Raw genomic sequence first — 27500 nt, 5'->3', positions numbered from 1 at the left:
ATTAGACAGAATACTTCAAGCGTTCTATTGGCTTCTGGGTTAAGTAAATATGTTAAGAAGACACATACAGAATGATATATGCAAATATTTCTTCTCGAATTGACTTCTCCATCTTATTGAAAGGAATTATACCAGAACTTAGCAGTACCGTTTAGTTACTTACAAATTAAACGGGATACAATTGCTGAACATTCTTTGCAAGAAAGTTGACAGTTACAGAGATGCATCGATCCGATTGTCCTCATCAACGAAGTGTAGTTTACTAGAGGCTCCTTCAATCAGTTGATAGTAATATATCTTCAGATTGAAAAAAAAAGAGAGAGTAAGTGAGAGAGCGAAAGAGTAAGACGGAGAGAATGCTATACGAAAAGTCGAGCCCAGTAACAATTTTTATTTTTAACTAAATGATGAAAATGAATTAAAGGAATTAGTTTATGTAAAGAGGTTTTGTGAAATGAAATATACAAAAATTTCTGGACAAATTCGAGTTGGAAAAAGAAACTTGAAGGATGTCATCATAGTGATGTAGAAGCTGATTTACACTTTCTCTGCCACAAAAAAAAAAAAGCCACGCTGATCAGAACAAAACTGACGCAATGCAATAGTCGGAAGTGTTTGCACACTCCCAACAACAGAGAAAAACACACCATGCTGCACACACCCCGGCAACGTGAAGGTGTAGCAGGTGATACAGTAGAAATTGGCCTGAAACAACCAAATGCTGAAGAGTTATATAATAATAATGATAATAATAATAATAATAATAATAATAATAATAATAATAATAATAATAATAATAATAATAATTCTTCCATGTGCAAAATTCTCGCGCCATCAGAGTGTCTCAACAAGGATGATAAAGTGGTATACTATATTCAATGGTTAATTGCGAGAGCCGTTGATTTAAATAAAAGACCATTGTCATTGTGTTAGTGATGAGCTTCGATTCCCCAAAGGAAGAAACGTAAAATCTTAAAATAAATCCCAAAGGAAACACACATACGCGCGCACATGCATTTACACATATACATACATAAATATATATGTATACATATGTGTATATATATATACATATATAATTCACCTGGAAATTATTCAACAATTTCAAGATAAGCCTATGTGCCACCTTACAGAATTTCTTTTACTTCGCAGACGTCTTAAATTATCATCGTCAGTCTTCTGTGAAATTTAAAGATAGAACAAGTAAAATCGATGATAAAAATCAATGTATAACTATTCAGTTTTTCTTGCGTAGTTAAACGTAACAAAATTCATATTTTGTTCCAGGATGCGGGACGGGGTGACCAAGCGGCGGTCTTGGTGTTGGCTGCATATTAAATATCATTGGATGTGAGAGTCAATCTGTCTACTAAATATTGATAACGATAAATAATAAAAAAAAAGGTTGCAGTTAAATTAATAAGAAGAGTTTTACACTGGTCTACCAGTTAATATTTTTAGAATTTTGTACAACGAAAGCTATTTTAAAAGACATACGCTGAACTATCAATTTGTCTTGTCAAATGTAGCAGCCAAGCGTCCCTCAAATCGTAATTACCAGCTTAAACAGCAAAATACGATCTATACTTTTAAATAAACTGTCTAGAAGATAAATACTACGTTCATTGCAGAAACGTTGTTGATTAAAGATGTGCAAACTCTGCTCGGCGCATTTTATGAGGTTTTTTTTTTTTTGAAGTACCGCAGCCGTGCATATCAACGAACCTCGAAAATTATTTGAAACGCCATAGCGACTTCCGGCACATACACTTATCAATATGGCAAATGTATATATATATATATATATATATATATATATATATGTATGTATGTATGTATGTATGTATGTATGTATGAATGCGTGTGTTTACGCACACACACACACACACACACACACACACACACACACACACACACACACACATATATATATATATATATATATACCGGAGTAAGCACATAAAATGTGCAACAAGGTCGAGAAAAGAGTACTCAAATACCAGAGTAATATACTTTATTTAAAAGCACCAGAAATATAACAAAAGACTGTTACTCGGATGAACGGGAACGTGATACTCCGAGTAACAGTCTTTTGTTATATTTCTGCTGCTTTTAAATAAAGTATATATATATATATATATTTATATTTATATATATATAACGTTATTCATAATATTTTTGTTCGATAAATGTTGACTTCGGACAAAACAACACCATTTTTTTACGCAAAGCTTCTAATTTAGTCATTTCTCCTGAAATAAATCGATAATATTTCCACTGGATCAACATTATTTCCGTCTGACATAAAGACATGTACGTTTCTAAACTGTATTCAAGTTTTCAATATATTCCTGTAGGTTGTTTATTTCACGTCATTGTTTCCGTACGTCCTCCTGACAGCACTTATCATAAACGGATCTACTTTAAGTGGTGCTGTGGATGGTATTATGTACTATTTGAAACCAAATGCCGAAAGACTTTTGGATGTTCATGTAAGTAGCTCTTCCGTTCACATGATATATATATATATATATATATATATATATATATATATATATATATATATATATATATATATATATATATATATATATATATATATATATATATAAATATATATAAATATAAATAAAAATCTATTATCTCTGTTTTTTTTTCTTTGTATATATATATATATATATATATATATAAATTCAAATCTACTTATCTCTGTTTTTTTTATTTGTATATATATACATACATATATATATATATATATATATATATATATATATATGTATGTATATAAATTCAAATCTACTTATCTCTGTTTTTCTTTTTGTGTATATATATATATATATATATATATATATATATAAATTCATATCTATTTATCTCTCTGTTTTGTTTGTATATATACATACATACATATATATATATATATATATATAAATCCAAGTGTATTTATCTATCTACTTTTTTCTTTTTGTATATACAGACACACACACACACACACACACACACACACACACACACACACACACACACACACACACACACACACATATACACACATATATATATAAGCACAAAAATAAACACATATACAGTGAATGAACATACGTACACGCACACAAATCACATAAACCCGCAGAAATTCCCAATATTTTGAAAAAAACTTACTTTTTTTTACTCTTCTCCTCTTTGGCTCAGCTTCACGTCACTGCTTTCCGCCCCCTCGGCTCTATAAACACTCACAACGCCTGATCTGGGAATCAATCCTACGACCGCGAGTCCACGAGTACTAATATATTACCTCTGCTAATGTATTAGTACTTAAAGCGCAGCTAAACAGATTTAGAAAAAGTTATTTGCACTTGCTTCTTCAGTAAGAAATTACTGTTAAAATATTCGAGGAAGACCTTAAAAGAACCAGCAAGACTTGAAGAAAATTACACCTCAAAAATCTGTCATATTTACCTTGAAAACGGAGTTAGATCCCTTATAAAACTAGGTAAAAATATGTACCGTATGGTTTCAAAGACAACTAGTAATTTTCACAAGAAGCTTAATAGAAATAGCCAAAAATGCACGAATAATATAAAGCAAAAATAAACGTCTCTTTCCTCCTGGAAGTGACAGAATATTATGGTAAAATGGTGACAAGAGAAGCTGCAATACCGCCAATACCTGAGAAAAGAAAAAAAGGAACCATAGATGTATGCAGAAAGCGTGAGTGGGTGAGGGAGGAAAAGACAAGATTTATGTAACTATTAGAAGGTGAAATTTTAATTAATCTCACTTGGAATTTCAAGCCAAAATAAACAGCCGAAATAACCAGTATATATAGTCTTACACACACACTCGCACACAACCCATATCTATCTATTTATATATATATGTATGTATGAATGTATCTAGGCATGTAAAGATGTACGTATGATGTAGGTACGTGTGTTTGGAATTTAATCTTCAAAAGAGCTCCATTGCCCTCTGCTGATAAATAATATTTAGAAACTGAACGAATAAACAATATCAGTCTTGGAATTTCCCTTTCTTTCTCCTCACTCTTTTCCTCACTCCTCTCCCTCCTCTCTTCTCTCTCTCCTCCTCTCTCCCCCTCTCTCCCCTCGCCTCTCTAAAACTGTCTTTACATGATTTCAAGCGAAGATTATACTTAGATATAGCACAAGGAATTGATTATATATCATTCTATACTGATGATGCATAAAGATGCAGAAACAGGCTGCTTATGATATATGAAAAAAAACATATGTAATATATAACATTTACTTGTATAAACATAAGGTTTTGAGTCACTTCAAAACTTTTTCTGTTTCTTCGTTTGCTTACGCGGCAATCACCGATCGCATTTTACAACGTGTAAAAGAGACATTGGAATTGCTGCCAAAATGGTAGGGTATTTTACATGCACGACATTAATCATAAAGTAGAAGAGATAGAAACAGAATGTCATCATTCTACACAAGAATGTTGTGCACGCGCGCGAGTGCATGTGTGTGTGTGTGTGTGTGTGTGTGTGTGTGTGTGTGTGTGTGCGTGCGTGCGTGTGAGTGTGTGTATGTGTGTGTGTGTGTGTGGGGGGGGTATCGGACACGTATTTCGCAGGAACATGAATAAAAACAGCTAATATCAAAACAAAAGAAGAAAAATTGAATACATATGTTCAGATGATGATGATTATATATATATATATATATATACATATATATATATATATATATATATATATATATATATATATATATATATGCATATATATATATATATATATATATATATATATATATATATATATATATGCATACATAACGATATAGTGTATATATGTGTACATATATACGTGTGTGTGTGTGAATATGTATGTAAGATGCTTATATTTGTGCATCTGCATATATGTAAGTGTGTATGTGTGTGTGTGTGTGTGTGTGTGTGTGTGCGTGTGTGTGTGTGTGTGAGCGTGCGTGTGTATATATATATGTGCATGTGTTACTTTATATATGTATATATATATATATGTGTATATCGCTATGTCTATTCGCATGTGTAAATACCTATCTGCATATTCATATGCAAACATATACACATAAATGTATAAATTACATACCTGTATATATATATATATATGTGTGTGTGTGTGTAAATACATACATGCATACATAGAAAACAATATAATGTATATAAGTGTACATGTATACATATTTGTATGTGTGTGTAAATATATATCTGTGTGAGTATGTATGTACTTATGTATCTATGTATGTGTTTAGAATTGTACATATATATATGGGAGTGTTATGTGTGATTTTTGTCTGTATTTACACCCAAGTATACACTGGTGTTCATATATATGCATATAATCCAACAAACACATATTTACATAATGTTTTTGATGACGATTTTGACGATGTTGATCATGATCATGATAATAATAATAATAATAATAATAATAATAATAATAATAATAATAATAATAATAATAATAATAATGATAATAATAATAATAATAGTTTGTTGTCCTGTCGTTAGGTTTGGAAAGATGCGGTCGTACAAATCTTCTTCTCTCTGTGTACGTGTACTGGTGGCCTAGTCGCTATGTCAAGTTACAACAGATTTCATAATAACAGTCTCAGGTATTGATTTTTGCTTTTTTCCCTGTCATTCCTTGCATCTTGGTAATATATGAGTTGGTTACTAACTGGTCTTTACTTCTAGCTAAGATTACTGAAGCGCAAAAATCTATTACAACACATGATTCGCTTAGAAATGCGTAGTGACACAGAAAAAAAGTATAAATTGTGTTTTCTGTTAAGTACACTGAGCCTCGGTAACAAAACTGAAGGTTTTAGCTTTTTTGTTGTGTTTTGTTCCTTTTTTATGAAGTGGCGAGAGAACTACAGCAGAAGGGGCTCTCCATGTTGTCTGCCGGTATCCTAGAAATAACAGCCAAATATCACAGATACCTACATAAATGCTTTAAGGCTGTTCCTCTCGTATCAAAACATAAAATTGAGCAATGTCGTCCAACAAATACATACACAAGTACACACACACACACACACACACACACAAAACACATATACAGATACACTCTCATAAAAAAACGCACACACATACACACACACATTTATGTTTGATTTAACCTTATAATAAAAACAGTTTTATATTAAACTGAAAGACTACTCAATATCTGTAACGTAGACATTGTTAAGAGACAGTGGTAGAAGAAGGACCAGACTTTATAAAAAAATCTCATTGTGCTAGATTACTTCCACCGAGCTCTTGAAAGCGGTGCCCCAGTATGGCCATAGTCCAATAACTGAAACAAGTAAAATGGTTGAAAATTAAGATTATGACCTTCGAAGAAGAAAAGTTGCGAGCTTTAGTTTTCGTATCACGACAAATACAAACTTGTCACGACTGGAATACAAAACTGTCACGACCTAATAAGACTGCACGTTCTGAGTTGAACTTCAACATAAACAATAACAACAACACCTCCTCCTCTTTTTTCGCCACAGGAATTTAAATTGGCGTTGCATGTCAAGCAAATATTCTTCAATTCTTCAAATCTTTCTCTGCATAAATTATAGAATTATACCTGTTGGTGATTACCGGTAGTTGGAACGACATCGAGTTAACAGTTCAATGAATTAACGTTCTTGGCTGTAGAAACAGCGCATAGAATCACACAACTCTCAGCGTCTTGTCTAGAGTTGAGTAATGTGTTAACCGATATTTTGTATCTCAATCGATCTTTCAGAACAACGTTTGTTGTTTGTGTTTCTCGTGTCGTGTATGTTTTCTCATATTTAGTGATCAGACCTGCTTCAACTTCCCTTTGATTCCTGTTGCATTGCTTAGATTTTCTTTGAGAATCGGTGACCTGAAACTGAGGTCATAGAATATGAAGTTGCAGCTTAACATTTTTGCATATACGTATCTGCGAGCATATGTATATATATATATATATATATATATATATACACACACTTACATGCACACACACACACACACACACACACACACACACACACACACACACATATATATATGTACATATATATATATATATATATATATATATATATATAAAGGAGACCACTAGGTGGACTGTTAATGTACTAGAAGATCACATGTAATTTATCTACTAAGACCGAATTGTTTTCTTTTAATATATATATATATATATATATATATACACACACACTTACATGCACACGCACGCACACATACACACACAAACAGCAGTGTGAGTGTGTGTGTGTGTGTGTGTGTCTTAGTATATGTATGTACCCTTTTATTCTTTTTATGATTTCTGCTGTTGGAGCATGGCCATACTGGAACATCGATGTAAATATCGCAGTATCACAGCATCAGATGCCATTGTTTTTCGTCTTGACTCAAATTGCATTACTAAATCCTCTTTCTATCGACATGGATGCCTTCTCAATGCCCCTTTCGGATCTCTTGGTTACCACTAGGCAACTCTGCGGGTACACCCGTTATCTGCAAGTCTTGCGACATGTTTGGCCCAGCGGAATTTGTGCTTTGGATAGTCTGCGATCAAATCGTTCGCTCGGCTCCGCCCTTGAATTATTTCATTTCGAATGTGCTCTTGTAATAATATTCTTGCAAGGATCAGGAAAGAGACACAAAAGAGGAGAACATTTGGTGACCAACGAAGAAACAAGAAGATTTTACATTTGAAATAGCCATTTCGGGAACCTGGAAGGAAATGGACCTGCATAGCACCAAACACTCAACTCCGAAATGAAACCAACTACATCCGTGTCGATAAACGGTGCATAAAGTAGGACATCCCAGTAATAGCGCTATTCAGCATAGTCGCTATGTATGTATGTATGTATGTATGTAGGTAGGTAGGTAGGTAGGTAGGTAGGTAGGTAGGAAGGTATGAAGCAAATTAGTATTAGCTAAATTTTGAAGAAAAATCGAAATTATCAATTAAAGCGGTTTCGTAGCTTGACTCTCCATATTAGCCTAGAAAAAGCGTGACAAAATTAATCAAGACAGCTATGTGCTTTAAAATATAAAGACAAATTAAATATTTGCAAGTATAATTACATACGAAACGAACTATATAATAACTTTCAGTAAAAAAAAAAATTGTTTTGTTAACTAAAAGTCCGTTCGTATTCTAGTTTGTGATGGATACTCATGCATGTCGCTTCGATGAATGGGGGTTCAGTAAGACAAACCGGACAGTGTAGGGCCGTAGAAAACGTCCATCACACAATGGCCGCCTTTGTACATACTCAGCAATGTAAACTGTAAAACAGAAGTAATAAATGTATAATATAACGACCATAACTCACAATGTTTTGCAAACGTAGTCTACCTTTCGTTATATTAAAATTACTAAAATTAGAAAGCCTATTTCTTCCTTAAACATAGAGCATTATCGAACAAAATAATGGTGGTCTTACATTCAGGATCAGTTTGATATTTGAATAATTGAGTAAAATACTATTCTTAGGAGAAACTAATGAAGCAATAGTGGTAGATATTGGTAGATACTAAAGGATGAAGTTGAATTATATGAGACTATAAATTTTAAAAGACAACTATTACTTTTACTATAGAACCAATTAGTAAGAGAAATTCTGTAATTCGATAATGGTAAATTGGTTGCTTCCTTAATTTTAAGACTAATAATGTCTCGGTTAGTAGTACTCACAGTAGTTAACTCAATTTTGGTTGGATTTATTAAACTTCAATGCAATATCAGTTCTTCGTAAAACTGAATATTTAACCTGACGTCTGCTACTAAACGAATTGTTACTTGCTTGTCTTCAAAATCGATAGAATTAAATGTATTAGTATTAGTTTTTCTTTAGATAGAAAGCAATATTGTAAGAAAAATGTCTGTTACAGTGCCGTTCTTAACTTCATTCAATTTCCACTTTTGTTCGAGCGGTCGAAAGTGTTCTTTCAAAGTTTAAATATTTTAATGTTATTCTTTAAATCCTGTTAAAATCTTCTGGTTGTTCGTACGAATCTTCCTATTATGATTAGTTCGAAAACCTCCGATTGGCTAAGTTTCTATTATATGATTTAAGGTGGACACTTCTGGGTCACAAAATCGAACACGTTGTGCGTAGCTACAATGGAGGTCTTCGTGATACAATAAGAAACATTGCACTTTATCTTAATAAATTCCTCAATCGTTACTGCACTGAGACTGATCCAACATTCAGCACCAATTAAGGAAGTAAATTAAATAACTGTCGACATTAAGTTTTCAAAAGATTTTTTCTCTAAATCTTACAAAAAGCTTAGCGGTTGAAATACATATCGCTTGTTGAAAGATAGAATAAGAGTGAATAAGTGAATGGAAGATTAAGTGGTTGAAGAAAAGAAACCCAAAGAATGAATAAGGGGAGACACTTAATTTAGGATATGATTGAAAAGAGTTAAGTAATAGAAGTTTTAATTTAATCTTTCGAAAGCAGGCGATGTTTAAGAGCAACTTCAAGAAATAGTGATTATTTATTTTTTAAAAATAGAATATTCTTGCTGCTTGTATAAAATAACTCCTATAACAATATTTAGAAAAAGAAAGCATCTCATAAGAGTATTTGTAAAAAAGAAAACATCCATAACAGTGTTTACATTGTGTAGAAAGAAAATGAAGCCGGGAAGGAAAACAAACATACATTTATTGTACACATAGAAAGGATAATTCATTAAACAAACAATTCACGGGAAATAAATGTGAACAAAAGCTGCATATAATGGTATTAGGCAAACAAAACAGTGGTTTTCTGAACACGTGACTCTTAACAACCAATCAGCATAATCTAATACAAACTCGGTGCAAGATGTCTTCAATTGTATAATACTTATGCTATAATTTAATAAAGGATATCTTGGGTGGAGGGAGGTCGTTGAAAGTCAATGAAACGTTAGTAAGAATGAATTTATGAATTTTCAGCGCGGGTTGTTGCTGTTGTGTGTGTGTGTGTGTGAGAGAGAGAGAGAGAGAGAGAGAGAGAGAGAGAAAGAGAGAGAGAAGGAATGTGATTGCATGTCAATATGTGTGAAAGAGAAAGCGTATGATTGTGTAAGTGTGTGTGTGTGTGAATGGTGTGTATGTGTGTTCATGGTTTGGTGTGTGAGTGTATATGTGTGTAGATGTGTGTGTGTGTGTGTGTGTATGTGTGTGTGTGTGGTGTGACGATGTGTGTGTGTGCATGTGTAAGAGTGTGAGTGTGTGTGTGTGTATGCACGCAATGGCATGAAAGTGTGCTGATGAATCTAAATCTCAGCAGTGAATCTATGAGTCTGTGTGTCTGTCTGTCTGTCTCTATGTGTGTCTGTGTATCTGTGTGTTTGTATGAGAGGGAGTGAGTGTCCAAAATAGAAATCTTCGGCAGAAATCAATAAAGCAAAATTAAAAACGAAGTGAGTATATCGATACAACTATGTTGTTTACATACTTAATTGATTTTAGTCGCTCACAGACACGACCACGATGGGGCAAAGCCTACAGTCCTCGGTATTACATGTTTGGATCACAATGTTGGGTTGTTGTTATTTTTCTTTACACTTATTTTCATGAATTAGTCAGAAGAATAATATCAGCTGCCTTGACCCTTTTCGGTCTCTTCAAATATAATGGGAGAAGGGTCTAAAAATATCATTTGATCAGATATATGACTAGAATATTCTCACCCTGGATTAGATAGCTGTGTCAAACCAAACATATATATATATAATTTTAATTGTAGATCGAAGACAGTGTAACTGTAAGGGGTTTCCATTTTAGCAAATTTCACTTACAATAAACATTTAGTTCACTGGCGGCTATAGTTTTTAAAAAAGAAACTAATAAACATTATGAATGTGCTTCGCATGGGATTCAAACAACGAGTATGCAAAACGATCTTAGCTAATTGATGGATTAGTAATTTGGTGCATTTGCTCAACGTCATACAACGTCATGATGCGTTGTTTGATCCCAGGCAGACTGCCCGGAGAGGTAAACTTCGTATCAAGCAAGTGCACAGAGAACATTTTTCTCAAGATTACTCGAGAAATATACTTTTTAATGATCTAGGAGACCAAATTAACAGTGGTGTTAGCTGCTCTAAATGTAGTTAATTAGAGTAAGAACAATTCGTAAAAAGTTCAAGGAACGATTGCTTTTCCGAGCTACAAGAGTCTTCTTTCTCAAGTGGAACGCAGACTGTATGATGTTTATGTACGAACGACGATACTGCATAGTAATGAGATGCGGGCCCTGAATATAGAGAAATTAGAAAGTCTAGAAAGAAATGAAGCAAGCAAACTTTCTCGCGTCTGAATGTGACATAAAAGCGTGTATGTGCGATAGAATACAAAAGAGCTGGGAGGAAAATTGGATATATACGAGGAATAACACTGCAGCGTGTATCCCTGTGTGTGTGTGTGTGTGTGTGTGTGTGTGTGTGTGTGTGTGTGTGTGTGTGTGTGTGTGTGTGTGTGTGTGATGGGGGGGGGGGGGGTGCGTGCGTAGACAAAAGTGTACGCTTTACAAGAAGCGGTTGCTTATATGTCAACATCAATTATCCGTAAATCACAACATTACGTTCAAAGTTAGAAACGTTTTTCATTGTAATCAAAATTAATTTCGTTTTACCGACATTGGACTCGGTTCATTTTGAGGAAATTATAATCGAAAAGACATATACTAATTTTGCCATGAAAGCATAGCGCACACATATATATGTAGCTATGTATGTATGATCCGTTTTACTTCAAAATTTCTTGCTAATAGAGGAAGAGAGAGCCGGTTTCTAACAGAGATCCAAAGCTCCTTCATTCGAACTTCACCATCAACAACAGGGTATTTTTGTATGTATGTATGTATCTGTGCAGATTTGTATGTTTTGCTTTATGTATGTATTCTTATGCATATAGCTACATATCTAGACATATTCATATATATTTCAATAATAAACTTCTAGAAAGTTGTACAGATTTTACAGTTCCAGTGATGGATTGCATCTGAAGTCTTCGAATTTGCTTTCTCCTTTCTAGTTTTGAGAAGCCTAATTTCTCAAGATTGGTATTTAGGCAGTGTGTTACATAACCCAGAGCCACAATAATTACAGTTATAAACCTGAAATTGTAATCTGGAGAGAGTAACTGCAGTATTCTCAATAGTTCAGCGTAGATGTTCTCTTTTTCACTTATCTTCAGCTATATGTTAACATCCGCTGTGTAACTAATTTCCATAACCGTACACAGTTTCTCTTCTCTATCCCAAATCATTATATCAAGTCTGTTGTGCTTACATTTTATTGAGTTCTTCACTGGGACATTCCACCAATACTCCTTTTTATTATGAGACGCTATGGCTTCTACCATATTGTCGATTCTTATTTCTGTGCCCTCGGGTTATCCTTCCAACGGATTTCATGATAGAATGTCCCAGCTACAACATCATGTCTCATCGGCAGATAATACTGTGATGACATTTTCGGACAACTGCTTACGATGTGGGTGATATCTTCAGTGTTAACTCCACAAAGTCTGCATCGGTTGTCACATTTTACTGCTTTTCCTACATCTCTATCCCTTTTGTGCTTCAGGTACTTGATTGATATTTCTTGTTCCTGAAGTGCAAACGCAAAGTGAGAGGTAATAATCCGGCTATTGTTCCACGAAAGACTGCTCACTGTTACTAGCATCTCGAAGCATTCTACTAATTTATCCATGCATAGTCTTCTGCTCATAAAGGCTCGTCCTTTCATCTGATGATACGTTGCGGTAGAGTTATCAGACAAAGAACGTTGCCCAAAGAGCTGCCTTCCAAGTCTTATGATGTTATCAGCCTCATGTATGCAAACTTGGTCAAGGGATGCACGTCGACACTTGCTGGTTAAAAGATGTTGCCGAAAGGATGTATTTATGTATGTTTTTGTGCGTGCGTATGTATGGTTTTGCGGAAAACGTAAGCATTAATGTATACAAATTCAAGATTAAATTACGCAATTCAAGAGGTAGAGTGAAATTACTTGTTATAAATAGCTAAAAGTTAAGCGTTGTGAAATATATATACTGCACGACTGTTATGGATTATGGATATCTAAATTTCAGTGTAATGTGATTATAAGATAGATATATTCCATATGTATTATACTCTGTTGGAACAATACAATTATGTATTAATTATAAAGTTACAAAATTTATTTGTAGCTTCTGTTCAGACGCTGTAAAAATCAAGGGAAGTGATACTTTATTATTATTTCTTTTTTTTTTTAGCAAAGCCAGTATGCATTCTTTCGGTTTAAATTTTTCAAATTGCACTGGCTCCGAAGTCAGCAAAATGAAATTAATTTTAAATAAAACGAAGGATGTTTCTAATGTTGAACGTTATGCTGATTTTCAAAGATAATTGATAATGACAGATAAGCAACTGTTCATTGTAATCCCTTGTAAATGAAGTATTTCCGATTTTATACTAACATTTATATGTCTGGATATTAAATTTCAAATATGTTTTTAAAATGTTGTGTTTGATTGTCTTGTTGCTATGATAAATGTAAATTTGTATTCAATGCATCTGACTTTGTAAGAGCTATTTGTTAAAGCTTGACAAATGTTGGTGCTTGAATCATTATTTGAGATGTATTATAGAGATTGGTAGACAATTGCCATTTCGACAACATATTATTGTAATGATACAATTTCATTTTGTAGAACCGTTCGAAGTTTTCGAAGTAGTTGTACATCTTATGCTGTTAAGAAAACCGCCCGCCAGCCATAATAAACATTATTACAAGAATAATATCAACGTTCCTTTCTCCACCACCTCTTGCTCTGATTATTCTTTCAATGATGTTGTAAAATATCATATTAATGCCTTAAGTAATAGTGGTTTTAAGGAGAATCATTATAAAATGAGAAAACGCAATGCATTGTGGAATAAAACCGATCTCATACAATCTCGGTGCAAGCACAAGTATAGTCAAAATCTTAATCATAAATTTGGGTTAAAAATTTCACAGAAAGATATTAAGTCAAAACTACGTAATAGTTAGTTTTTTTTTTGTTTTTTTTTTTCCACTATCATGATTTCACTAAATCTTTAATACTAATATTGAAAACAAAAATCTAAACCCATAAATAATTACGGAACAACTATAAAATGTAATTCCATTTCTGCAACATCTTCAGAATGTTATTGCTTAATCCCCCACATTGTTCATTGCAGAAATGTATCCACAAATATCCGCAAGCAATGATGATGCCATCCAAAATTACATCAGTTTGAGAGTGAACCTTCTGTTTACTCAAACTGTATATATCTAAGTATATTTAAGAAATACACACATTTAAAATAGCTGGTCATTTTCAGTTGACGAGACTGGAGTAACTCAAAATGACGTACCTTACCCAAAGACACAACGTATCATCGAATTCTTGAATCGAACCCGCTTCGATAGGTGGTTTCGTTTCTTAGAGTGATTCCGGTATCCTAACCACAAGGCCACGCACATTTACATATACATCCATGTGTATACACACACACGCACGCGGGACGTGTGTGTGTGAAGTTTTCTTGCTTAATTTTATTCTGGGTGTAAATCTACATAAAGTTTTTCATTAACACCTTTCCTTAACACTGACCTTTGTTGACCTCACTCATTCTCCTCCACTTCGTCCACTCCCCTCCATTTCATCAGTTCACCCCTACTTCATCCACTTTCTTCAAATTCGTCCACTCTCTTCCTCATCTCCCTCTTTCGCAATTCTTCTGTTTCCCTTTCTCACAAACCTCTTTTCCCTCCTCCTTACTCATCCTCTTTCTCTCTCTCTCACTCTGTCTCTTCTTTTATCATTTAATTCTTCCATCATACAATTTATTTCATTTTGTTCGCTTCACAAAATCCTTCTTTCCACAAGTGCTCTTTCTCATTTTCATTTTATTCACATATCTACTCACTTCGTTCTTCGCTTTCGCTACTCCACCGCCCTTTGTTGAAAGGCGAATATCCTAGCGAAACTAATTATTTTCCTTGCGATTTACTCCATCTCTCTCTTTCTCTCTCTCTCTCTCTCTCTCTCTCTCTCTCTCTCTTTCTCTCTCTCTCTCTCTCTCTCTCTCTCTCTTCTCTCTTTCTCCATACATACACACACACTCATACGCACACAAACACACACACATATATATATATATATATGTGATATATATATATATATATATATATATATGCAAATAATTATCTTCTACTGTTCTGAATTTTCAGAGACGCCATACTGGTTCCCATTATAAACTGTCTGACCAGCATCTATGCAGGAATCGCTATATTTATGGTTATTGGTCACATGGCTCATGTGAAAGGTGCTTCTGTGGCAGACGTCATTACGGAAGGTAGGTGCGAAATTTCACATAGAGGCCCAAATCTCAAATGGAAAATTTCATGTCCATCTTCATATTTCAAGTAAGGAGCGGCAATATAACATTCCTCCATCAACTTTGAATTAATCCATCATATGATACTTGTCTGGAACTACGCGGTCTCAAAAGTTGAGAATTTGCGGTCATTAGTCTTGGACACAACATAATGGTGGTGGTAGAAGCAGAATCATCTGATAACTGAAGAGATGTTGGCGTGGGTTCCCACCCCGGCATCCGAAACTCGGAGTTTTATCATGGCTACTGAATAAGTGTCACGTATTTTTACAGATATATATATATATATACTCGACAGGCTTCTTTCAGTTTCCGTCTACCAAATCCACTCACAAGGCTTTGGTCGGCCCGAGGTTATATAATAGAAGACACCTGCCCAAGGTGCCACGTAATGGGTCTGAACCCGGAACCTTGTGGTTGGGAAGCAAGCTTCTTACCACACAGCCACTTCTGATGTTGCGATCATTTTACAGGGCTGGCCAAAAGTCACCCGACAGTAAATCAAAATTTTATATATATTATCTGTAATTCTGTATTGACTCGAATGGAAAAATGTGTCGCTCAAGAAGGACTTCAGTTTGAACAATTTTCATGATGTTTCATATTTAGAAGCTTTTATTAAATTCATTCAGTTGTTAAACATAAATAAAACTTGGAATTAAATGGTTTTGATTTATTGTCGGTTGACTTTTGGCCAAACCTGTACACTATGGAAATTTGGTAACGGGGATCATTTATATACTTTGATCATTCATATAACATCGAATCATTTATATATAGGGTGTTCAAAAAGTCTCTCCGCAGTGGATTTTATTTGATACTGCGCATCACCATAGTGCTACTTCAAGAGTTTTTCGGTGAACTGTTAATTTCGAAGAGACTTTGGCCACCAAGATCACCTAGTTTAACACCGCCAGACATTTTTTCTAGGGAGCAGTTTACAAGAATCGCCCGAAAACCATTAAATACTTACTGCGGAGTGACTTTGTGAACACCCTGTGAAATCGAACAACCGGCCTCAAGAGTCCTGGGGCCCATGACGTGGCGTTAAAAAATTAAATTGGCGCAATGTTTTGTTTTATTTTTAACACGTGCCGATTGGTGGAGATTCCAGAAGCATAAAATGTAAAGTTAATTTCGTTGGAATTTGAACTCAGACCACAGAATGACGCAACTGACTGACAACAAGTCAATCTGGGCTAGTAGTGTATTATTTCTGCTTAGTCAGTACAGCAGGATGAATAATAGAATTAGGAAATTGATTCAAGAGTCGTCGATATGGTTAGTGTTAGTTCCAAAACGTCAAACAAGGACAATAAGTCTTAGAATATTAATTACACACGCCATTTTCGACGTCTTCGCTATTCTTAACATTGATTCCATAATTCAAATATTCACTCATTTCCGCCGTTTCCTTTCAATAGTTTTATCGAAGAGTATTGCTTTCTATTTATACATTGGCAACGTACAGTCTCTCTCCCTCTCTCTCCCCCTCTCTCTCTTCTTTCTTCCTCTTTCTCTCTCTCTCTCTATTTCTTTCTTGCTGTCTTTCCTGCTTTCTCTCTCTCTCTCTCTCTCTCTCTCTCTCTCTCTCTCTTCCTCTCTCTCTCTCTCTCTCTCTCTCTCTTTCCCTTTTTCTTTCTCTCTCATTCTTTTATCAGTCTATCTTTTAAGTTTTCTCTTTCACAAATACAAAGTACTTAGTCAAACACACGTACAAGCACGTAGTATCCACGCACGCATACACACACACACAAACACATACACACACACACACACCCACACACCTTTGTATTCCTTCACACCACATAATGACACTTTGAAAACATACACATTCACGTATAGTCTAATTGATTGTTATCCCATCTTCAAACTTTGTGTCTATCGCTAATTAAAAAAAGAAATGGTGGAGGTGGTGACGATGACAAAGACGACGACGACGACGACGATGATAAAGGAGAAGAGGAGGAAGGAAAGGAAAAGAATGATGGCGACGATGACGGTGCTGATGAAGATGATGATGGTGATGTTAATGGTTATGATGATGGGAGCGATAGCTATCTGATAACGGGAAGGTGGATGAGAGGGGGTGGAAGAGGAGGGAGAGGAAGAGGAGGAGGAGAAAGGGGTGGAGGAGGAGAAAGCGGAGGAGGAGGAGAAAGCGGAGGAGGCAAAAGAGGAGGAAGGAGAGGAAGAGAAGGAGGAGGGATGAGAGGAGGAAAAGTAGAGGAAAAAGAAAAAAGGAGGAGGAGAATAATGACGACAACGAAAGAAGAGAAAGAGAAAGGAGAAGAGGAAGGAGAAGAAGAAAAACAACAACAACAACAGCAACAAGAAAGAAACAGAATATTTCAAAGATGGAGCAAAAATACGCAAAAGAAAAATTAACATAAAATGAATAATGAAATAAAAAGTAAAAATGTGTTGGATGTTGATTGGGTGGTGACAGAGAATAACATTGATTTTTCTTCAAGAAATTTCCGGGGAAGAAATTAATTACCTTCCATCTGAACTGCTAATTATGAGAGCCAGTTTGGGGCTTGGATTTCCGATTTGTCTGTAAATTGCTAATCCTTCATTCCGTCCAAACCGATACTTATTCACAAAACATACATACATACATACATAAATACACACACACATAGGAAACAGTATACTGTCGTCACTACACACGGTTCTTGTGCATATATTAGCCCCGGGGGGGGGGGAGCCTTTTGCTAAGAGTTTGAATATTTCGCCCTTCTCTCCATAACTTCAGACTCCACTAAATTCGTCTCTATTACGCTGATGCGCAACAGACAGACAATTCAACATAGGAATACACACACATATACACGTGCGCGAGAACACACTCACACACACACACATACACATACACACACACACACATACACACACACACACGCACACGCACATACGCACACTCGCACACACACAAACAACCACACATACACATACAAGCAAATTTATATACTTTTCTACTCTAGGCACAAGGCCCGAAATTTTGGGGGACGGTGCCAGTCGATTAGATCGACCCTAGTACGCAACAGGTATTTAATTTATCGACCCCGAAATGATGAAAGGCAAAGTCGACCTCGGTGAAATTTGAACTCAGAAATGCTAACATTCCTGCCAGCTCACCACCTTAAGCATATTTATATACCAAGACATACGCTCACGTTTCTATTTCGGTCACTCCCTTCCTCTATGTACCTTTTCGTGTGTATGTATTTGAGTGTACATATATACGCATATATACATGTATTTGTGTGTGTGTATATATATGTATATGCACATGAATATATATAACACATAGATATACATAGGGGCGTATATAGAGATAGATATACGTAATAGGAATTACAAATTTCTGCATGTACAAAGTTGTAATTCATATTAGGAAATGAAACATGAGTAATGGCGAATAACTGATACCAAAAAAAAAAAATTCCAACCTCCTTTGATATATACGAGAAGGTACTAAAAAATAGGGTATCGCGAAAGGCCTGGTTGTAGGCCCAACTTTCCGAGGTCATTTACAGGGCATAGAAAAACTGAAGGACCGCTGCAATGAGTGTGTGAATTGATCCTACTATATTTCCTTTTGCCCAAAACCAAGAACTTTTCATAACCCCCCCACCCTCGTATGTGTGTGTGTGTATGCGTGCGTGTGTATTTTCATACACAAACACATTCATACATACATACTACATATAGGTCCATACATAATAATATATCTGAAAGTACGTCCCTCAATTTCACATCACATTACATTGTCTACTGGAGGCAATAATAGTTAAATCCTCAAATTATAATTTACACACAACTTGGCAAGTCACCTGGTCTGAAAGACGGGAATATTTTCGGCATTAATTTCATAAATAACATATACAAAGATATAGATTTAGTTATAACTGTAATAACCATATATTACGTAACATTAAACATTATGTGGATATAAATGTATATGCCATAAAACGAGGCAATAAGTTTCTGACTGGATATCATCTACTTTATATTAAATATATTTGAAATGTTACCATGTAGATATAGGTGGTTTGTAAATGTGTATATTTGAAAGGATGAGTGACGTATTACATTAAAGCCGAAAGCAGTAAAAGTTTTTAAAAGTAAATAAATAAATAAACATATTTCTAACGATATAGTACCTCAAATGAATGGGAAGGAAATATGTTTGTTTTCATAGTATCGTCTGCCAAGCGTTTATGGAAATGGTGTATGTATGTATATATGTATATATATATATATATATATATATATATATATATATATATATATATATATATATGTATATATCTATGTGTATATATATATATATATGTATACATACATTAATATACACACACATATATATATATATATATATATATATATATATATATATATATATATATATATATATATATATATGTGTGTGTATATTAATGTATGTATACATATATATATATATATACACATAGATATATACATATATATATATATATATATATATATATATATATATATATATATATATATATATATATATATATACACATACGTGTGTATATATCTATATCTATTCTTCGATTGTTTCTTTATCCCATGCATTTCTTCCCGCTTCTCTCATTCTCTTTCTCTCTTCTCTCTCTATCTATCTACACACACACACACACACACACACACACACACACACACACACACACACACACACACACACACACACACACACACACACACACACACACACACACATATATATATATATATATATATATATATATATATATATATATATACAGATTGAGCGAGAGAGAGAAGACGTGTGTTTACGTATATAAGGGTATATATGGAAATGTGTTTGAGTATGCATGTCTCTATGAATGTATGAATGTGTGTATATACAGCTGTACATGTGCATATGTTCGTATGTTCCTATGTACGCATATGTAAAGGTAGATCAGTCCGAACACTAATTCTATGTGTACGTACACTCTTCCACTATATCCGTACATACGTATGCATCTGTACGTGAGCGAGTGTATGTACGTGGGTATATCGAAGAAAAGGTACAGAGAGAGAGCGAGAGAGAGAGAGAGAGAGAACAAGAAAGAAATGAATGACATAAAGAAGCAATCGAAGAATAGATCAGATCAACCATAGTAGAGATAAACAATTATAAATGTCATTTAAAACCGAAAGATGTTGGAAACGTTGAAGACCAGCGCTTAGCTCTAATTTCATGACGTGAAACCAATCAGATCAATAGCCTTCAAGATAAGGCGCCAGTCTAACCCAGATAACGTTCCAAAACGATCTGATACATAAATAGATAGTTGAAATGAAGCAATATACAATAAGTCATGTTCACAAACAACGAAATAGTGGTTGTGGGTTGTAATTCTTGCCCCAATTGAAGGTATTATATTTTAAATCCATTTCATCTCTTCACCTCAGCTTGATATAAGAGAACGAAACTCACCAATGTTATTTAGTTACTGACTTCAGTCGTACGGTGTACTTTTATCGAAGTATTTTTATCGATGATCATATCGACCCTAGTAATTATTTTTAAACTACTATTTATGATCATTGATTTCTATTTTTGGAAACGTTTCGTTTCTTTACCGGTTTCGTTGGACAAAGAAACAATTCGTCACCGTTTTCCACAGTTAAATATAATCACAAGTACAGACGTAAACACATATATATACTTGCTATTATTTATTATATCAGAGTAGAGGCGCAATGGCCCAGTGGTTAGGACAGCGGACTCGTGGTCACTGGGTCACGGTTTTGATACCCAGACCGGGCGCTGTGAGTGTTTATTGGGCGAATACATCTAAACCTCCACGAGGCTCTGGCAGTGGGTGGTGGCGAACCCTGGCAGAAACGTTAGCAGGCCGGACGAAATGCTTAGCGGTATTTCGTCTGTCTTTACGTTCTGAGTTCAAATTCTGCCGAGGTCGACTTTGCCTTTCATCCTTTTGGAGTCGATAAATTAAGTACCAGTTACGCACTGGGGTCGAAGTAACCGATTTAATCCGTTTGTCTGTCCTTGTTTGTACCCTCTATGTTTAGCCCCTTGTGGGCAATAAAGAAATAAGAAACGTTAGCATGCCGAGTGAAATGTTTAGCCCCTTGTGGGCAATACAGAAATAGGTATTTCGTCTGTCTTAATGTTCTGAGTTCAAATTCCGCGGAGGTCGACATTACCTTTCATCCTTTTGGGGTCGATAAGTTAAGTACCAGCTACGTACTGGCGTCGATCCAATCGACTGGCTCCCTCCCCAAAAATTTCGGGCCTTATGCTTAGCGTAGAAAAGAATATAGTTGTCTGCACATGGTGGTTTGGTTGGCTAGAAATAGCAGCAAAGTGAAACATTAGGTGTGATACAGGCTAGGTAAAAATTGGAAACACTTGAAATATAAGATAGCTGGAGTCATAGGGTGTGATAGCTGAGGGAGTGATTGGGGCTGGTTTCTGGCCTGTCTTAAAATGAATAAAAAATGTCATGAAAGAATAATTGTACGAGATGTCAGTTAAAAGACAGGTTTGCTTTTTATTTTACCAATTAGGTCCAGGCCTTGTATTTGTCGTGTACCCGGAAGGATTGTCACAAATTGTAGCAGCTCCAGTCTGGTCGGCACTGTTCTTCTTGATGATGCTCTGTCTGGGCTTCAGTACGATGGTAAGCAACATTCTTTCTAATTTTGACAAAATGCCAGAAATTTTGAGGGCAAGTTGATAAATCGATCCTGGTACTTGACGGGTACTTTATTTTCTCGATCTCGAAAGGACGTAAGAAAAGGTTGACCTTGGCGGGATTTGAGCTCAGAACGTAAAGAACCGAAAGAAATGCCGCTAATCATTTCCTCCAATGCGCTAACGATTCTAGCAGATCGCCGCCTTACAATGGTGAGTAATATCGGTTTCAGGTTTTGGCACAAGGCCAGCATTTTCTGGGGAGAGGCTAAGTCGATCACATCGGCCCCAGTGCTCAATTGCTACTTATTTCATCGAACCTGAAAGGGTGAAAGGTAAATCCGACACTGGCGGTATTTGAACTCAGAACGTAAAGACGAACGAAATGCCGCTAAGCATTTTACCTGGCGTGCTAACGATTCCGCCACCTCACCGCATTAATGGTAAGTAATATTAAGAAAACGTGTCTATAATGGATTCTATTTTTTCGGCTTCAGTATTAGAAACTTTCTTATTCACATAGATATTCAAGGTGGTTGTCTTAATGGTTAGAGTGTTCGGCTCATGATCATAAAAAGCTGAGCTCAATTCCGCGACCGGGAGACACATTGGGCCCTCGATTAAGGCACTTCATTTCACGACGTTCCAGTCTACTCATGTCCAATGAGTACCAACTGTCAGCTGCTAGTGGCTGTCCTTCCAGATGCCCTGATCGAAATGCTCCCCTACAAAAGGGTCTCTGTGTCTACTGATGATAAGAGAACCCAGTAAAACAATGAGCGAGGCATTGTACATGTCACCAATCCATATTAGATGACAGATGATGGTTGACTGCACTACATTCAGCATGTATCGTGGGTCGTTGACTTCTTCCAGCCATCGACTAGATATTCCCTTAACGATTTCAGCACTTTCGAACATTATTGAGCGTCCAGCACAGTTGAACATCATTGAAACCACCAGGAAATGCCCGGGTATTTTCGGCTCACAGTTTGGCAAGGTTGTCTTTCAGTGGCTTTGATGCAGCCAAGCAATTAAAAATCAGGACCAGTTACAGCCACGGATATTTATATTTACAGTATAAGAAAGAAACAGAGATAAAGAGAGAGAGAGCGGTAGAGAGGAAGAAGAAGAAGAAGAAGAAGAAGAAGAAGAAGACAATAGGCGAAAATATCTGACAATGAATGATGTAGCGTTCATGAATTTCTCAAGCGTACGCTGGTGCTGGGCCTAACTCAGATCAGTGCTGATCGAACAGACATTTTCAGTCAATTTTTCTGCTGACGTTCCATTTTTTCTCTTTTAATTTATATATTATGTTTATATTTTTATCTTTTCACAATAATAATTTGTTTATTCATCACAAAGTAAATTTGGAGTCGCAAATGGCTGAATCAATAGAATGATGGACAGCAGCAGCAGCAACAGCAGCAGTAGTTACATTGCTGGAAGTAGATATGTATTATCGTTATCATAACGTTTACCACCATCTACTCCCAGTATCACTACTACTACTACTACTACTACCCGCAAACATATCCGGACTATTACCTCCACCACCACCACCAACAACAACAACATCAATAACAATAATAACACCACTACCAACAGAGACAGCAACACCACCACAAACACCAACACTACTATCTTCATCATCATCATCATCATCATCATCATCATCCTCCTCCTCATCATCATCATCATCAACGTCTTTATCGTCATCGTTATCTTCACCTTCCTGCTCCATCGTCATCATACATCTACCTCCCCTCCACCTTCACCCTCCTGTCCCCCTCCTCCTCATCATCACCGTTTCCCTATTTTTCTTCTTTCTCTTCCTCCTCACCAACATCCTTCTCTTCTTCTCCTCTTCTTTCTCTTCCTCCTCTTTATCATCATCATCATCAACATCACTTCATCATCATCATCATCGTCGTCGTCGTCGTCGTCGTCGTCGTCGTCTTCATCCTCCTCCTCCTCAACCATCTCTTCCTACTCCTCAACAACAACAATATTATTCCTATCACTACCCTATTTATTCACAATATTTAGCATTTCATCATCTCCATTATCATCAGCAGCAACAACATCAGCATCATCATCAACATCATCACCATGGCTACGTAGAATCGCCACTATTTATTACCACTGGCATATATTCACTTCATTCGCATCACATCCAACTCTATCGCTTTCATCTATTTTTTTTTTTTACCCAAAAGCCATCATCATCATAATTCTACCCCAAATCCTACAAGCATCATCATCATCATAATTCATCATCATCATCATTGCGATCACCATCATGGTCATCACCATCAAAATCATCAACTTCATCATCATTATCATCATCATCATCATCGTCATCATCATCATCATCATCAGCATCATCATCATCATCATCATCATCATTGTCGTCGTCGTCGTTGTCGCAGTCGTCATGACCATCGTATTCATCATCACCATCATCATCGCGTGTACGTAATATAGTTCTGACATTCATGTTCGCTTTTCTTTTTACTTCTTTCTTCTTCCCCCCTTTGATCGTCTCTTCTTGAAGAAGAGTAAAGGAGGATCAGGGTTAATAAGTGTTAAGGACTGTGTGAATATGGAGGTTGCCAATCTCAAACGGTATATCCGCGAAAGCAATGAAAAGTTGATTAAGTTGGTAAAATCGGAAAATTATGTTTAATGATGAGAAGAAAGACGTACAACACTTGCATGGCAGATTCTTTGTAGCTAGAAACCAGATTTGTGGAGATAAAATCTAGAACTGGCTGCAGAAAATTAACCTTAAGAGAGAGAATGAATTATGACTGCACAGGAGCAAACTTCTGAAAAGTCATAGACAAAGTAAGTATTGACCGGAAGTGTTAGATATGCAGTGAAAGAGGAGAAATGATTGCACACAGTCTGAGAATGCCCTAAACTATAACAGCAAGAATATATTATGGCGATATTAGATGATAGCGAACACCGTGCATTTGGGAAAACTATAAGAAGTACAAATTGCCTTCTTTCGAAAAGTGGTATGTCCTGTGGACAAGAGATTCGAGAATGAAAATGCAAAGATCCTGTTGGATTGTGTGTTGCAGACAGCAATCGGTTTTGACAGAATTCTTATCTAAAAAAAAATTATCTGATGCACGTTTTTTATGAATGAAAAATTTGAAGCGACTCATCGTTACCTATAACTATCAATGTATTTATATGTTTTTAGATTTATTTCCTGGATTGTCATGCATTTGTATATTGCTTTTCATTTGACTAGTTTTCAGGATCAGAGATGATATTTACAGCTATAATCGATGACTATGCTGATCACCTACGTAAGAAGAAAGCCAGTATCCTCTTCCGTCTTTTCATGTGTAGCATGTTCTTTCTGATCGGGCTCTGTATGTTGACAAACGTAAGTAATATCAAGCAATTTTTCCTATTCTCGTTGAATGTATATGTATGCATATATTCACGTATGCATGCATATGTGAAGTATGTTTAGATGCAGGAGTGGCTGTGTGGTAAGTAGCTTGCTAACCAAGCACAGCGTCCCCGGTTCAGACCCGCTTCGTGGCACCTTGGGCAAGAGTCATCTATTATAGCTTCGAGCCGATCGAAGCCTTGTGAGTGGATTTGGTAGACGAAGACTGAAAGAAGCCCGTCGTATATATATATATATATATATATATATATATATATATATATATATATATATATATGTATATGCGCGCGCGCGTGTGTGCATGTGTGTCTTTGTGTCTGTGTTTGTCCCCCATCACCGCTTGACAACTGCCATTGATGTGTTTACGTTCTCGTAACTTAGCCGTTTGGCAAAGAGGCCAACAGAATAAATACTAGGTTTTAGTGTCCTGGGGTCGATTTGTTCGACTTAAAACCTTCAACGCGGTACTCCAGCATGGCCACTGAAACAAGTAAAAGAAACTAGATGGAAGATACATATCATCACTTTAAATCTCTCTCTCTCTCTCTCTCTCTCTCTCTCTCTCTCTCTCTCTCTCTCTCTCTCTCTCTCTCTCTCTCTCTCTTTCTCTCTTTATTTGCAAACATTGCTGAAGGGTGGTGTATTATATGACGTTTCTCGGTGAGACTGAATTTGCAGTAATTTCACCAGATCTCCTGCAGATATTGGCGGCTTCTCAGTTGTCTCTCTTGGCATTTTCTATAATGCATTTCTCCAGTTATTTGCCTTTTACGTGAGGTTTTTCTATATATCGACAAATATACGTTTATTACGACTAACTTCGAGCTCTACGTGTTTCTAATATTTTCGTTCGTAAATCATACTGCCACTAAATTGACTTTAACAGTGATGCAACCCATCTTTATGGTATTTTTATTGAAAACGTATCGGAATTTATGAGCGTTCTGGAAATGTTTTCTGATTAGGGAAGGAAATATTGTGTAACTGTAGTTTATGCAGTAATGTTCTAGATTGCATTTTACCCTATACAATTTCTCCGCCTAACGTTATAATGAGTATGCAAAAGGATGTTGGAATTTGATGCATTCAATATATCAGCCAAGTGATTGGGCGAAAGAAGACGAACGTAAACCACAAGTGCTAACAACTTAGGAAATATGTCAAATCGACCAATGCTTACGGTGGTTAAGACATGGTCAGAATTTACTTCATCTGTCTTAATTCCTTAGAGAACGCAGTGCCCACTACTGTGCGAATACTATCGGGCTATTAGAACTGAAGAAAGTTATTCCAGATATGAAATATTAGCTGAGTTATTGTTAACGTATTTATTGCAGGGAGCGTTAAAATAATAACTAGAAATGAATATGCGTCAGGAGAAAAAAAGAAATCAGTCAAAGATGAATGTTTATTTATTTTTATTTTTTTGTTATTTTGTTATTTTGATCGGCAATGTCTCCGTCTAATTTTGTGTTTCTCGGAAATGCACTGAATTCATATTCTGAAGGAGAATCCCAAGTTCATATATAAAAAAAAGTGTTTAATTGCTTCCACAGAAAAATATAATTGGTTACAAACTAAATACTTTGAAGACGCCAACCAACGTTCCATACACAGAATACCTTAACGTTAATTAGCTATTGTTTTTCAAGATGTCGTTTCAGAACGACTTAATTTTCAAATGATTATATTTCTTAAACTAATTAAGTATTGTCTAATTTATCAAGGTGTCGGCAATACGGGTGCAGATTATGCATCCTTTTAAAGTGTAGACTAAATGTTAAATCTTCTAACATAGTGAATTCAAGTATTAAACTTCCAGCAAAAGATTAGCATACGAGGGGAGGCATTATTTATATCCATATAAGGCGGCGAGCTGGCAGAAATGTTAGCGCGCCGGGCGAAATGGTTAGCGGTATTTCGTCTGT

The 27500-nt window shown here is 35.6% G+C and overlaps 1 protein-coding gene across 1 annotated transcript in view; it reads left to right on the top strand.

The window, feature by feature from the left end:
- LOC106869938 (sodium- and chloride-dependent glycine transporter 1) overlaps positions 1-27500 on the top strand; it is an 88863-nt gene that overhangs the window by 46760 nt on the left and 14603 nt on the right. Inside the window, exons 7-11 of the mRNA XM_014915875.2 lie at positions 2358-2492; positions 5530-5633; positions 15261-15385; positions 22007-22119; positions 25405-25542. Of these exons, the coding sequence (XP_014771361.2) occupies positions 2358-2492; positions 5530-5633; positions 15261-15385; positions 22007-22119; positions 25405-25542 (615 nt within the window). The remainder of the gene's footprint in view (positions 1-2357; positions 2493-5529; positions 5634-15260; positions 15386-22006; positions 22120-25404; positions 25543-27500) is intronic.

Source organism: Octopus bimaculoides, chromosome 10, assembly GCF_046866305.1.
Source record: "Octopus bimaculoides isolate indiv1 chromosome 10, ASM4686630v1, whole genome shotgun sequence".
NCBI lineage: Eukaryota > Metazoa > Mollusca > Cephalopoda > Octopoda > Octopodidae > Octopus > Octopus bimaculoides.
This window is presented reverse-complemented; position numbering and strand designations above follow the sequence as displayed.